The sequence below is a fragment of the Camelus bactrianus genome, chromosome 1 (genome assembly GCF_048773025.1).
Source record: "Camelus bactrianus isolate YW-2024 breed Bactrian camel chromosome 1, ASM4877302v1, whole genome shotgun sequence".
NCBI classification, from domain to species: domain Eukaryota; kingdom Metazoa; phylum Chordata; class Mammalia; order Artiodactyla; family Camelidae; genus Camelus; species Camelus bactrianus.
Window position 1 is genome coordinate 121,207,301 of NC_133539.1, and position 13,937 is coordinate 121,221,237.

A 13,937-nucleotide genomic window follows, 5' to 3' on the forward strand; every position below is an offset into this window, starting at 1 on the left:
CAGTTTTTGCAGTCTCTTACATAGAGTGGTCGAATAAACTGTGGTGTTGGTGTTGTATATGTATATAACAGAATGCTATACAGCCATAAAAAGAATGAGGAAGATATCAGCACCAAACTCTGAACAGGTGAGGACCAATTCTCAATTATGTGAGAAAGTATCTGTAGGCTATGTTACTCTAAACAAAAAAAAAAAAAAGGAAAAAAGAAAATACACATGCGTATGCTCATTTGAGCAGAAGGAAACGCAGGAAAGGTACACTAGCAACTGGATGGGCTATATAAAGAGGGTGGGGTAGGGGGAGGTTGAAAGAATGGGGAGGGCTTGACCCATCTCTGATGTTACTTGTTTTGAGTAGCTTTAACTATTAGAATGAAGTTAATGTCTCATATACTCAAACAGAATTAACAAGGATGGGGGAGAGGACGGGGTAAAAAAAATAATCCCCAAATCCCAAATGGAATAATGCAAACAGAAACAAGTGAACCTAACTGTATTTCAAATGAATGACATAACCATATTGAAGGGTAGGCATGGGAAGAAATAATCTAAGTAATTTAGGAATGTAGGATTTTGACTATAAAAGGCTATTGACAAAATAACTAAACAGACCTAAGACTAAAGACAGAAAGAACTGTACACAGATACTGTACTCTAGGTAGATTTTGTTTTTGCTTCACACTGGTGTGGTTCATACTCTAAAACTACTCTGTGTATTCTACGTTACAGCAAATAAATATATACAATGATAATGAAAGTCAGGTTTTTCACTGTAAGAGAAAAGTGTTACAGATAAAGAAAGGGAAAAGGCTGAATGAACTTCTGTAGAGTTAGATTGGCATTGGCAGCTTCAGTGTGGACTCACGGTTTTTAACATTTTTACAGGTAGGTATAAAATATAGATATGTGTTTGTGTGTGTGTATATATATATATATATATATATATATATATAATATACGTATATATATTCTTATATATTCCTTAACTCAGTCTGGTGTGAAGGCCTTAGAGCCATGACACTTCTGAATAATATTTGTCAATGAAAGGAACTAAGGTTCTGGAGAAATGGCTAATTCTGATGAGAGGGCAGGGGAAATACAAAGATAAGCTTGCAACATCTTTTGGTGCCAGAAATTAAGGAAGTACTCAAAAACTGGTGAGAACATGTCAAAAGGACATAGGAGACAGCCTGTTCAAGGCTCTCCACTGGCCACAACTAGGACAATTTGAGCAACAAAATGAGTAATAATGGATTTATAACCCACAGAATCTGTGATACAAAAAATGAAAACACACACACACATAAATGGGAAAGAAGGGAAAGTTCTTCCTTACAGTAGGATTCCACTTAATACATACAGACAAAATGATGAAATTAGAAAATGTGGTAGCCACCACAGTAATGTTTCAATGTTTCAGGCAAGAGTTACATAGCCAGCAAAAGTGTAAGGTACAGGATATTTTACTTGGTTTCAAAATCTCCCCCTACAAGACACTGACTGTATATAAAGGGAAAATAGTAACTTAATAGTGAGAAAATCATGCAGATACCACTTTAGCCAGGTGATCAAAATTAGCATCACTGTTAATGGGACAGACAGCACTCTATTACTCAGCTTCGGCTGCTAAAACAATACCATAGACTAGCTGACTTTACAGAAATGTATTTTCTCATGGTTCTAGAGACGAAGTCTAAAATCTAGGTGTTGGCAGGGTTGGGTTCTCTTGGCGGCAGGCAGCTGCTTTCTCACTGTTTCCTCATATGACCCTTCTCTGTGTGCACCTGCTTCTGGTCTTTCTCGTCTTTTAAGAAGGACACCAGTCCTTTTGGATTAGGGCCCCACCCTTATGACTTTATTTAACCTTAATTGCCTCCTTGAAGGGTCTATCTCAAATACAGTCACATTGTGGGGGTTAGGGTTTCAACATGTGACTTCTAGGGAGACGAATCTGTTGAACAAACATCATATGCCTCTTGATATGTTTTGAGGAAAATACAGCATTACTTCTGTGGTATTTCCCTTTCCTCCAAATATATCACCTTGTGTCTGTTTTAAAAAACAGACAAACCCAACTTATAGTTTGTAGAGTAGGGATATTCTACAGAAAACCTACTTGTACTTTTCCAAAGCATCAAGGTCATGAAAGACAGAAAGGATGGGGAACTATTCCATATTTAAGGAGACTGAACAGATAACAGTTAAATGCAACAGTGATCTCAGATTGGTTTTTTTGGGGGGAAGTTTGTTTGAATCAGGATTGAAATAAGGCCTACACAGTGTAATTGGTTGACATATCTCTTAAATATCTTTTAGTCTTAAAATGTATCCTCTTTTCTTTTCTTATAGTTTGTTGACAGAATCAGGTTGCTTGTTCTATAGAATTTCCCACAGCCTGGAATTTGCTGAGTATATTCTTTTGAGGTAATTTAATGTGCTTCCCTGTCTCCTGTATTTCTTTAAATTGGTGGATGGGTTAAGAGCACTCGCTGTATGTTATCACTTCGAAAGATCTAAAAAAAAGACCTATCCATGGTACCCACCCATCCTTGGAACCCACTATTCCTGTGGATTCTGATTTACTTGATCTGGAGTTCTGTCTGTAGGAATTTTTAAAAGCTCCCTAGGTGATTTTAATATAGAGTTGGGGTTGAGAACCATTGCTTTAGACCTAGTTATCACTGGTCAGATTCAGCTTTAACTTTTTTGCCAACAGTACCTCATAGAACCTGTGTTCTTAATAAACACCTCACTTACTAATAAGACCTGCCCACTTGGAGACCCTTGCCAGCTTCCGCTGTGCTCCGTGCCAGCAGTCTCTCCTTGGAGAGCTTCATCAGGGTCAGACTGACTTCTCCCGCTTGCATGGCTATGGTGTCTGGCTATTGGAAACCTTAATCTCAGCACTTTCAAAGGTGAAATGCATGGACTTCCCTAGTCCTTGTAGAAGATAGACTAAATTCATGGGTGACTAAATAAACTCATTTTCTGATCAGTTCTGTCACCTTTTTGTACGTTCAGTGAGAGAGCATTTAAAAGGTATAGGTATGTCTCAGGATAACGCTATTCTGTTGCTCTGTAATTGTCCATTCAGACAAAATCCCAGTATTTTCTTTTTTTCTAATAATACTTCTGATGCTGTGTATTACTAAGAATTTTGCAGAGGGTACGACTATGACAGAAACTGGTCGTACTCTTGTGAAGACCTCGAGTGGGGGCGAGGGGAATGTACAGATGTTACATCATGAGTGTTACCTTAGGGGAAGGGAGCCAGTATTTGAGTCCCCACCATACGCTAGGCACTGTGCCACACACTTTTATAAATGCTGTTTCTTTTAGGTCTTGTTGAAATGAAAATTATCCTGATTTTCCACTGAGAAAAAGAATACAGAGAAGTTAAGTAATGTGTTCTGAGACACACAGATGTCAGGACATAAAATTGGGATTATAAATTGGGATCCTGTCAAGTCTGACCTTTATTAGAGCAACGGTCCCTGGACCAGCAGCATCAACATTCTCTGAGAACTTGTTAGAAGTATACTTTTTGGGACCTACTCAGGACCTGCTGATTCAGAAACTCTGGGGCTAGGGCCCAGTAACCTGTATTTTAACAAGCCTTCCAGGTGGTTCTGATGTTCACTAGTAATCTTTCTGATAATTAGCATCTTTCTGTTTACTTGCAAGTGAACCCCTTGGAAAATTTTTATAGTCGAGTTGACCTGAAACTAGCAAATTCGAGAATCACTATACTGGAATGTTTCATCCCCTTTCCTAGCCCCCCTTTTAAAGCTGTAAAACTCTTTGTTTAAATGCTAGGGTTTTTCCCCCTGGAGCTAAAATATAAAACACAAAAAAGCAACTATTGTATTTGAAGTTGGGTGGGCCATGGAACCTTGAAGGGGATGTTGGGTGTGATACCCGCTGCACTCTATTGTTATCCCCACCCCGCTGCCCCACCCCCAGCTGAGTATGGTACGGTGTGGATATAAATGCACTTACACAGGGTTAGGAAAACACTGGCTGCTTTGTTCTCAACCAGAAGATCAGTTAAAGAAACTTGGAGTCATTTGGTTATCTTTGGGACCAAAATTTACCACTGCTTCTAATGATAGTCTCATGGGCCTTTCTACAAATACGACCACAGGTAGGTACCAAAAGTGCAGATGCTGCCTTCTACCTGGAGTCTTTTACGTCCGTAAGCTTGTCTTTGTCGGTAATTATAAGCACATCTAGATGGAATTATTTAATGTCATTCACTTGTGGCTTTAATCAACAAGCAGTTGCCTCTTAAATTGAGCAGGTCTGCCTGACTTCTGTAAATCACAGTGAACCTGCAGTTCTTGGAACTGCTGTCATCAGTATTGTCTTGTTGGAACTGCTTTGTCACTGTTGTTTTCTTCTGCCTGTGTGTGTCTTTTTCACATTTATATAATGGCATTGTATGGTTTGACCCTTAGACTTCCCAGAATAATAACCCTGCTTTCCTATGCTTTAGCTTATTAAAGAACTGTGGACAAGCACCTGCTCCTTTTTTTTTTTTTTTTTTAATTGAAGTACAGTCAGTTACAACGTGTCAGTTTCTGGTGTGCAGCACACTGTCCTAGTCATGCATATACAAACATGTATTTGTTTTTGTATTCTTTTTCATTATAGGTTACTGTAAGATACTGAATATAGTTCCCTATGCTATACTCCTAGTTCTTTCAAGTTTAATACCTGGCACACTTGATTTTCTTTGGCTTTAGAGATCTTTCTGATTACTTGCAAGTGAAACTTGGAAAAATTTATTGTCAAAGAGTTGACCTGGAAACTTTTAATAACTCTTATTTTAATACTCCTGAACTTTGCAGAGATGAGGTGTTCTCAGTTTTCCCACATAGCTAGACTTCTGTTGGGTAATTTGGGCTACCTTTGCTGCCTTGCTGTTAAAAATCAGATTTCTGTCCATGTGCTGAATGAAGTGACAAACTTTGTAAAACTAGTTTTTCCTCAGGGGTGGCGTGTAAGCTTTTGGTGGTGGCTCGTTTTAGAGGGTATTTACCTTTTAAAAATAAAATATTCTACTGTTTGTATTTAATCTAACTATGCCTTTCAGCCCTATCCTCTAGACCAGTGATTATTCACTTTGGCTGTACATGAGACCCACTCTGGGTAGCTTTTAAAAATGAGTGTTCTGGCTTCACCCCAGACTCACAGAGTCCCGCTCCCCAGTGATGGGGGCCCTGGACACTTGGGTTAAAACAAGAGAAGAGCCCTGTCTTAGTCTGCCCTGGCTGCTGTAGCAGAACATCATGTAGTAGGTTTGTGACGGAGCCTTACGTATATAGGACTCATTTAACTGAATTATTTACACATCTTAAATACCTGAAAGTTTCTGCAGTTTTTAAATGCATCCAATTAAAAACTTTATGGCTTGTCTTATTGTCTGGGTAGATGTGGGTCATTTAGTAGAGGTAGAAGTACATAATAAAACAGTTCTTTCATTTTAGCCAGATTGGTCTGGTCACATACAAATTAAATTTCCATTGCTATGGCTTTTCGTAGTGCTCACCTCTTGTTTGGAACATTCCCTTGGCATATCTTAGCCATTCTCTGGCATCCATTCTTCATGACTTAGCTCAGGGGAGTTTTCCTTGAAACCTGGGACTGTAGACAATACATTCCTGTGAAAACATGTGAAAGACATATTGTCTCTTAAAATGGTTTGCTTTCAGATGGTTAATTAAGATGGTTAACTTCAGTTAAACTTAATGTGATCGATCTTGTGTTTTATAATTCTTAAAATTGAAGCATTACTAAATCCCTCACAGATTGTTTTTAGGCTGAAATATTTGCACAATAGCGTAATAATGATATGTAGTAGCTGAGCCGAGCTTTTCTGTAGCGGCAGCACCTTTTAGCAGTTTCACCAACAGTGTATAGAGGTTCCAGTTTCTCTGCCTTCTCACCAGTGCTTGTTACCATCTGTCTTTAAACGTGTATTATCTTCATGACGTTGAGGGTCTTCTATTATGCCTATTGCTCATTTGTATATCTTCTCTGTGGGAATGTATTCATTTTTTATTTGGGTTATTTTCCCTTTTACTATTGACTTGTAAAAGTTTATACATTGTAGGTATAAGCCCCTTATCAAATAAATGACTTACAAATATTTTCTCCAACTCTGTGGGTTGTCTTTTTCTTGATGGTGTCCTTTGCAGCACAAAATTTTAAAATTTTGATGATGTTCAATCTTTTTTCTTTTGTTTCTTATACTTTTGGTGTCATGTCTTACGACACCATGGTCAAGAAGATTTAAGCCCATGTCTTCTTCTAAGAGTTTTATAGTTTAAACGCTTACATTTAGCTCTTTGATCCATTTTTAGTTAATTTTTATATATGTTGTGAGGGAGCGGTACAGCTTTATTCTTTTTTGTGTGGTTATCCAGTTTCCCAGCACCGTTTGTTGAAGAGTCTCCCAGTATTCTTTACCATGGTGAATAGCGTTGCTGTCCAGCCTGTAAAACAAGCTAGAAATCTAGTGTAATTCTTGATGTGTGTACCTAGTTGATCATCACATCCTGTCATTTTTGCCTCGACTTCTGTGCCTGCACCCTGTCACCTGTCCAAGCCACACCTAGCTGTTGTTCAGACTTACGGAATAGTGTCAGTAGTGTCTAAAGTGGTGTATTCTCACCACTTTACCCTCTGCTCCTTTTATTTGCCAACCTGTGGCTTTTATTTATTATTAATTTTTTTAGACCACAGTTCAAAGTCTTCCTTTTACTCTTAGGATCAATACAGAAATTCTACAGTGTGGCCCCTAGGGCCCTGTGGTATCGCCCCTACTTCTTTAGTCTGTTTTTGCTTTATATGTCATCTTGGTTTCTTCAGTGCAGATACTTGTCAGAGTGTTTCCATATGTTGCCTCCACCACAGCTACCAGCATGCCTGCATCCTGCCTGTGTCCCTGTGCCTTCCCACCTGCAGCTTTGAATGAACTGTCCATCCCTTATCTAAGGCCAGCTATTCTGCAGTGGGCCAAATTCCACTCCCCTCGCTGTATCAGTTGTCCTGTCTCTCTTCTGTTATTAGTTACCATTCTAATCAACATACAAGCATGCTGTTATTTCTTCCATCTTAAAAAAACAACAAACCTCCACCTCTTGATCCTACATTCCATGCTGGTTATAATCCCATTTCCCTGCTCCTCTTTTATGTTGGAATGGGAAAGCATGATTTATACTTACAGCCTCTACCTTCTCTTCTGTTTTCTCTGAACCCACCTCTGTCTGATTTTTGGCCTCCATTATTCAACCACATTGAATCTCTTCTTTATTTATCTCCGTGTCACCAAGTCCTGTGAGCAGTTCTTAGTCCTTATCTGAACTTTTCAGTGACATTTGGCCCAGTCCTTTCCAGCCTCCTTGAAATACTTGCCTCCCATGGCTTCTCTTCTGATTCTCCTTTTACCTCCGTGGTTGCTCCTTCTTGGTCTTTTCTCTTTGTTACTGCTTACCTTGGATCTCTGTATGTTAGGAGGATGCTCCAGGAGCCTGCAGAACTCTGCCTTTTCTTCTGTGCTAATGTACGTGTTCAGGCTCACGTTCAGTACCATTTTATGTGCTCATGACACACAAGCTGGCTTCAACGTGGACCTCTCCTGTGTGCACACATGCCCACCTACCTCCTGCACTGTTCTGCCTAGATGTCTACCAGCTAGTTCCTTTGCTTCTTTCAGATCTCTGTCCAAATGTCTACTAGAGAGGTCACCTTGCCCACCCACTTCCCTCCCCCCTGTATAAAATGAAGCACATCCCCTCTCCCCCCCCCGCTTATCCTTCTTTTCATAATTGTTTTCTGAAACATTTATTGTATCACACATTCCTTACTGGTATGTGGCTCCATGAGGTTAGAGTTCTTACCTGTGTGGTCACTTTTGTGTCCCTCCTACCGAGAACAGTGTCTGGTACACAACGAGCATTGATTACGCGTCAGAAGACTGAATACGTAAGGGAATCAGTGCCAACCTTCTTTCAGTACTTCATTCTGGCCATACTCCCCTTCCTTGGGAGTTTTGCGCATTCAGTTCCCTCTGTTCTTCCATCCCTTTTGGTAGGCGGCCTCTTGTCTTTCACTTCTGTAAGCATACTTCCTCATCCTGATGGCAGGCTCCCATACCCACGGACTTCTCCTTCCTGGCAACAGTCATTTCAGTTTCCATTTATTTGTTAAGATCTGTTTCCTGTTTCCCTGTAGCTTCCCCTCACCCCTGTTTTGCTCATTGTTAAGTCCTGAGGGCCTAGCACAGAGTAGGACTCTCAGTAAATGCAGGTGTTGAAAGACTGAATGAACAAATTAAAATATTCTTACGATCCATATAACTAACAACTCAATTGAGTTGATAAATCTCTGTAACATTTCTCAAAAAGAAAATAGGATTAAAATGTAATAATTTCCATAATTTTAAGTTGACAGAATCTAGTTAGCATAAATACAGTTAACATCACTGCCTTTGGCTAACAATTTACTGTGCTGTGTCCTGCCTCCGTTGTAGAAACCCCTTCAGTGAAATCGATCCTTCTGGTAGATGGCCTCGGCCTCCCCTCTGGCTCCCAGCACTCTTCATTCTAAGTCCCGAAGTTGGTCCTTTGGTTTGGGGATTACCCTCTTTCCCATGGCAGCCCTTCATATATTTAGAGAGTAATCATCCTTCCCTTTCTGTGTCAGATCCTTTATTAAATGAAATGGTGTCACTTCCTTCTGCTGAAATTTTTGAGCCCCTCTGGGCCCATGGAATGCTCCTGACGGACTGTATGTAACGTGTGTTCCAACATAGTTCCTGTCTGTGTACCAACTACCAAAGGATTACTTAAAAAAGATTTCACGAGTAAGGCTCTTGTCCTGCATATTGGATGCTAGAGATGGGAATTTCCAGTATATTAATGATAGGAAAGTATGCTTAATAGAATTATTGCAAATCTAGCTTTACTAACTTGATTAGTATTTTAGTTCTGTATTGAGCTCATTATACTACTGAATATGTACATATAAATATTAAATAGTTTGGGGAGAAAATGGTTATTTGCTTATTATTGGTGAGTCAAGTGCTGTATTAATGGATGTAGTCCCCAAATAACTTCAGGCACTGTTTTTCCTCATGTTATATATGAAGAAAGTGAGGGTCGAGAACCTTGGAAATAAGATTTTCTTGATCCCTCTATCACTGCAGGCAGTGTAAACATATTTGATCCCTTTTAATTTTTCTTTATGATCTCACAAGATAAAATAACCATGTCAAGAACAATCATCTGTTTCCAATTTCCTCAGAATTTTGGTTACTAATATTTTCTCATTAAAAGAAAAATACTCTTTTTTTCTTTAAAATACTTAAATATTTAACAATACTTTTTTTCCATAGTTATTTACAATTTTATGGAGTAAGTACAAAGATTTTTTTTAATGGATATAGGCCTCTACAGTGACAGACACTTTAATAATAATAGAAACTTAAATTATTATTATTTTTTGACCTTATTTATTGTTTTAAAGAAGTGTTGCCTCAAAAAAATTTTAGGGAAATATTTTATCCTGAAAATGTTTATTATTCAAGGTTGAGAACATTTCACCTGAGACTTTAAAGATTTGTATCTTGGCAGTAAGATGACCACTTCAGTTTCAGTGTTGTTTAAAAATCAGTGGATGTGTGGCAACTGAAGTGTTTTGTTCTCTGAAGTTTCTGTGGAGCACTTTTGTCTCCCATTCTTTTGCTTTTCCAAAACTTTTTGTCTATAAAGAATCTCACTGTAGAACCTAAGATGAGTATGGATTGGGGATTTATTTCCAGAAGTGTATTAAACACTTTTCTGCAGACAGTTACTTACGAAGCTGCACTGAGAAGGCACCATGGTTTCCACCTTTTCTATGACTTACTCTGCTCTCTCACAGCCCCTGCACTCACCTGTGTGTCCTCCACTGGTCCAGGCTCTCTGGGGAGTAGGTCTGTAAGCCTGACTTTCTGTCATGGTGCTTGGTGCTTCGGTACAGGAGCCTGGTGTCCTTCCTGTAAAGTTGAGAAATGAGCTGATACCAGGAGTAGTTAAGATGGAGGAAGCTTAGCTGTTCTTGTCGTGTTAAACATAATGAGTTCAGAGGATTATGACTGCGTGTAATCACCAGGCTCTGCTAGACAGGACATTTAGCAGGACAGGACATTTTTACTCATTACATTGCTGTAGAAGTAGCATCTTTTATTTAATGTGAAAATTATTTTGTGTTCTGGCTGGCACTGGTGACTTAACTTTTGCAATGTGCTTCCTGGGATAGCCAATAGTTAGTGTAAAATTATCTTATTAGGACTAGATACTCATTATTAGTCTGAAAATACTTGTTTTCTAACTGTGAAAACAAGTTTCTGGGAACATTTGGACTTGCATTGTTTTTCTAGACTGCATTAGAATTGTTTGATCTATTCAAATATTTTCCTTTGGTTTTATTCCCTAGGTTGCACGTTTTCAAAAAATTCCTAATACTGAAAATGAGACAATGATTCCTGTATTGACATCAAAAAAAGCAAGTGAATTACCAGTGAGTGAAGTTGCAAGCATTCTCCAAGTAAGTGCTTGGTGGGGAGGAAGGTGGTAGATAGTAAAATAAGTCACATAGACTCTACAGGTAAGTGCCGTCTAATAGAATTTTCTGTGATGAGAGAAATACTCTGTTCTGCACCGTCTAGTGCGGTAGCCACTAGTTAAACATGACGATTGAGTACTTGAAATACAGATAGTTTAGGGGAGGAACTGAATTTAATTTGTATTCATGAACATTTAAATAGCTGCGTGTGGCTGATTGGTTGGTGCAGCTCTAGATTAATAGCATTGCTCGCACTGCTAGTGCTCATGAGCCTTTGTGTTAGGAAAGAAATCAGTTATTTATATAAGTAGAGTTAGTTTATCTTTGTTTTCTAAAGTAAAGTAAAAGCCAGGTACAAGTTCAGAACTGCAAATAAACCTTGCTTATGTAATTTAATCCCTTCCTAGTTTTAAAAAGCACAATCTAATGAAACATGAAGAAAAGAATATTTTTTATTTTTCCTTCAGAACTCACATATATTAACGATGGCATTAAACACATTGGATGTCCTTTTTTTTGAGGCTCTTTGCAGGAGGGTTGTATTTATGTTCTGTTTTAAAACCATTAACTTTAAATATACTTAATTGTTGCAAGATTCTGTTATTGAACTCTGTTATAAAGCTTTTGGCCACATAAACTAATTTTTTTAGAGATGCATGTAATTTCATTCTTTAATGGTAGTTAAAATAATAAGTCATGAGAGACAGTGACTAAAGAATGTAGGTGGTGTTCACAAAACAGAAACTGTCCCAAGAACCAGTTCATCCTAACTTCATTATTTTGAGTAATTTAGGAACCACAGATTTTTTGCCTGGCATAATAATACAGCCCAAGAGCAAATGGTAATACCAATCTCAGAGAACAAGAAAGATACAGATATTTTGGAGAAACTAAGTTTAGAAAACAGCAGAACAACAGTGAAAACAAAGAAAACTAGTTAAAATGTACTGATATTTTGCTTTCTATATGTCATGTTGCTGGTTTGTGTTATTCCTCTGTCCCTGTAGAAAATCTTTTTTTTTTAATTAAACTATCTTGTTGCTTACATTAAAAAAAATTATTGAGGTGTAATTTACATAAAATTTAGTGTACCCATATTAAATGTACAGCTTGTATTTTGACAAATGTAACCATTACCACAACTAAGGTACAGAAAATTGTCATCACTCCAAAAGTCTCCACATGTTTCTTTGCAGTGAGCCCTCCCAGGGCCTCTGGCCCCAGGCAGCCACTGATGTGCTGCTCTCACCCTGGAGTGGTTTGACTGCTGTAGAAGTTCCTGTAAATGTGATTGTACAATGTGTACTTTTTTTTTCCTTTTTGTTCTCTGCTAACGTTTTCAGTAACTTTTATTTGTAAAATCTAATAGGCTGATCTTCAGAATGGTCTAAACAAATGTGAAGTAAGTCACAGGCGAGCCTTCCATGGCTGGAATGAGTTTGATATCAGTGAGGATGAGCCCCTGTGGAAGAAGTATATTTCTCAGGTGAGATGTCTTTATTTCCTCCTGCTGTGTATTTTACATGTGTTTTTGTTAATGTGGGTGTTTATTACTTTTGTGAAGTTATTTATGGAGAAAGAAAGTAATTTTTAAAAAGTATTTCTTACCTAAATTTTTTTGTTTGTTAGAATTTACTGTCAGGTTGGAATTTCTGTAAATTTTAGTGTTTGAATCTTTAAGGGCTTGTGGATGTATCACTTGGATGTGGTGTAGTTTCCTTTGCAGGCGTCTAACTTACACAATTTTAATTATAGGAATGCTATTATTTTTTAAAGTAATATAGCTAGCTTAGAAAATTAGTAGAAGTAAGTTAGGTACTTTGAATCCAGACTGCCTGGGTACAAGTCCCACCTTTCTTTCTTACTAACTGTGTGCTCTTTATTGTCCTCTGAGCCTTATCTGTAAAAGGGGGTTAATAATCTTAGAAGATTTAAGCTATCAATAGATGATACCTATTTTTAATTGTATTTCATCAATATCCTAGTCTTTTCAGAAAGATTTACTGTAGGATTTTTCTTATCTTGATAATAAGTATGTTAATGTGAAAAGCTGTAAGGCTCCTTCAGTTAGTTTTCAACTTGTAGAGCTAGTTTGCTAGACAAATAAATTCTTTTTAGTAAAGAAACTTTCTAATGCCTTCTAACCTGCAGGTTCTTTTTCAAAAAAGACTTGTGTTTAACTTTTCTGAAGGGTTTTGCCTGTTAATGAGCCAGAATTTACCAGTTTTAACTTTATTAAATGAGTTTTTTTTAAGTAGAAAAATAGAGTTGTTAAAGAAGAACCTTGTATCTGTCTTGTTTTCATGGAATATTTTATATGCATATCTGTGTTCTCATATTTACCAGATTTCTACATTACCTAAAATTTCAAAAGGTTTACTCTGGATTTACAAATTACAGTGATTTGATTTACACTAGGCAGGGTGACTTAATATTTTGCTTTCTTGATTCTGTTTCATAGCTAGAGTACCTGAGTCATGGGTTGCTGTGAGAATGAAATGAAACAGTGCCTGTAACGCAGTTAAGCTAGCACAGCAGTAATTGACAGTAAATACCAAGTGTTAGTCACAGAGCGCTGGGCGACTCTTCCCCCCTGCAGAGAACACTGGACTTGTTGATCTGCAGACACATGTCTGGGACGTGGTCATCTGTCAGGAGAGGTTCTCAGCATCGTGGGGCAGCTCCTTTAGGGGAAGTAAAATGATCACGGGCCTTGCTCACAGGCTGTGGTGGTAACAGCTCACCTTTGCGGGTTTTATAGTTTACTTTAATACACGTTCTTAGTTAATCTTTAGCACGGATTTTGGTACAAGGTACCATTGTAGACAAAGAACCTCCAGGGCTTAAAAACATGCAGGCCACATGCCAGTCGAGCTGGATTCAAACCCGGGTACCCTGACTCAGTCATATGCGTGGTTTGTCAGCCCTGAACCGTGTTGCAGTTGTGGTTTTATTCTGCTCTTGCAGTGACTTTCAATCCTCTGTGCGTTAGAGTCACTTGGGGAGCGCTTTAAACGTGCTGAAGGCTGGGCCCTGTGCCCAGAGATGCTAATTTAGTTGCTCTGGTGTGAACCTGGGCATTTGTTAGAAGTTTTTCACAAGATTCTGATGCAAGCAGAGCTGCACCCCTACTAAAGCAAGTAGGAGTGGTGCCTTCTAACATCACAGTTACCATGCCTGGGGGCTGGGGCTCTCTGTTGGGATGCATGCTTTGCAAAGTTGCTTTGCAGTTTTGACAGCAGTTGGCACCATTTCATCAGAGGAAGACATTCTGGCAACAGAGCTCTAAAGTTTAAGGAGTAGGATGTCCCACTGGAAGATCTGGG

General features: G+C 38.4%; 1 protein-coding gene across 6 annotated transcripts in view; it reads left to right on the forward strand.

Annotated features, from left to right (window-relative positions):
* The window catches only part of ATP2C1 (ATPase secretory pathway Ca2+ transporting 1), a 123,827-nt gene that overhangs the window by 42,415 nt on the left and 67,475 nt on the right, over positions 1-13,937 (forward strand). For all 6 annotated transcript variants that reach the window (XR_012509642.1, XM_074372227.1, XM_074372224.1 and 3 more), the window contains 2 exons: positions 10,483-10,593; positions 11,981-12,097. Coding sequence is in view for 5 of the 6 variants with exons in the window: in XM_074372227.1 (XP_074228328.1) it covers positions 10,483-10,593; positions 11,981-12,097 (228 nt within the window). In the remaining variant the exon portion in view is untranslated. The remainder of the gene's footprint in view (positions 1-10,482; positions 10,594-11,980; positions 12,098-13,937) is intronic.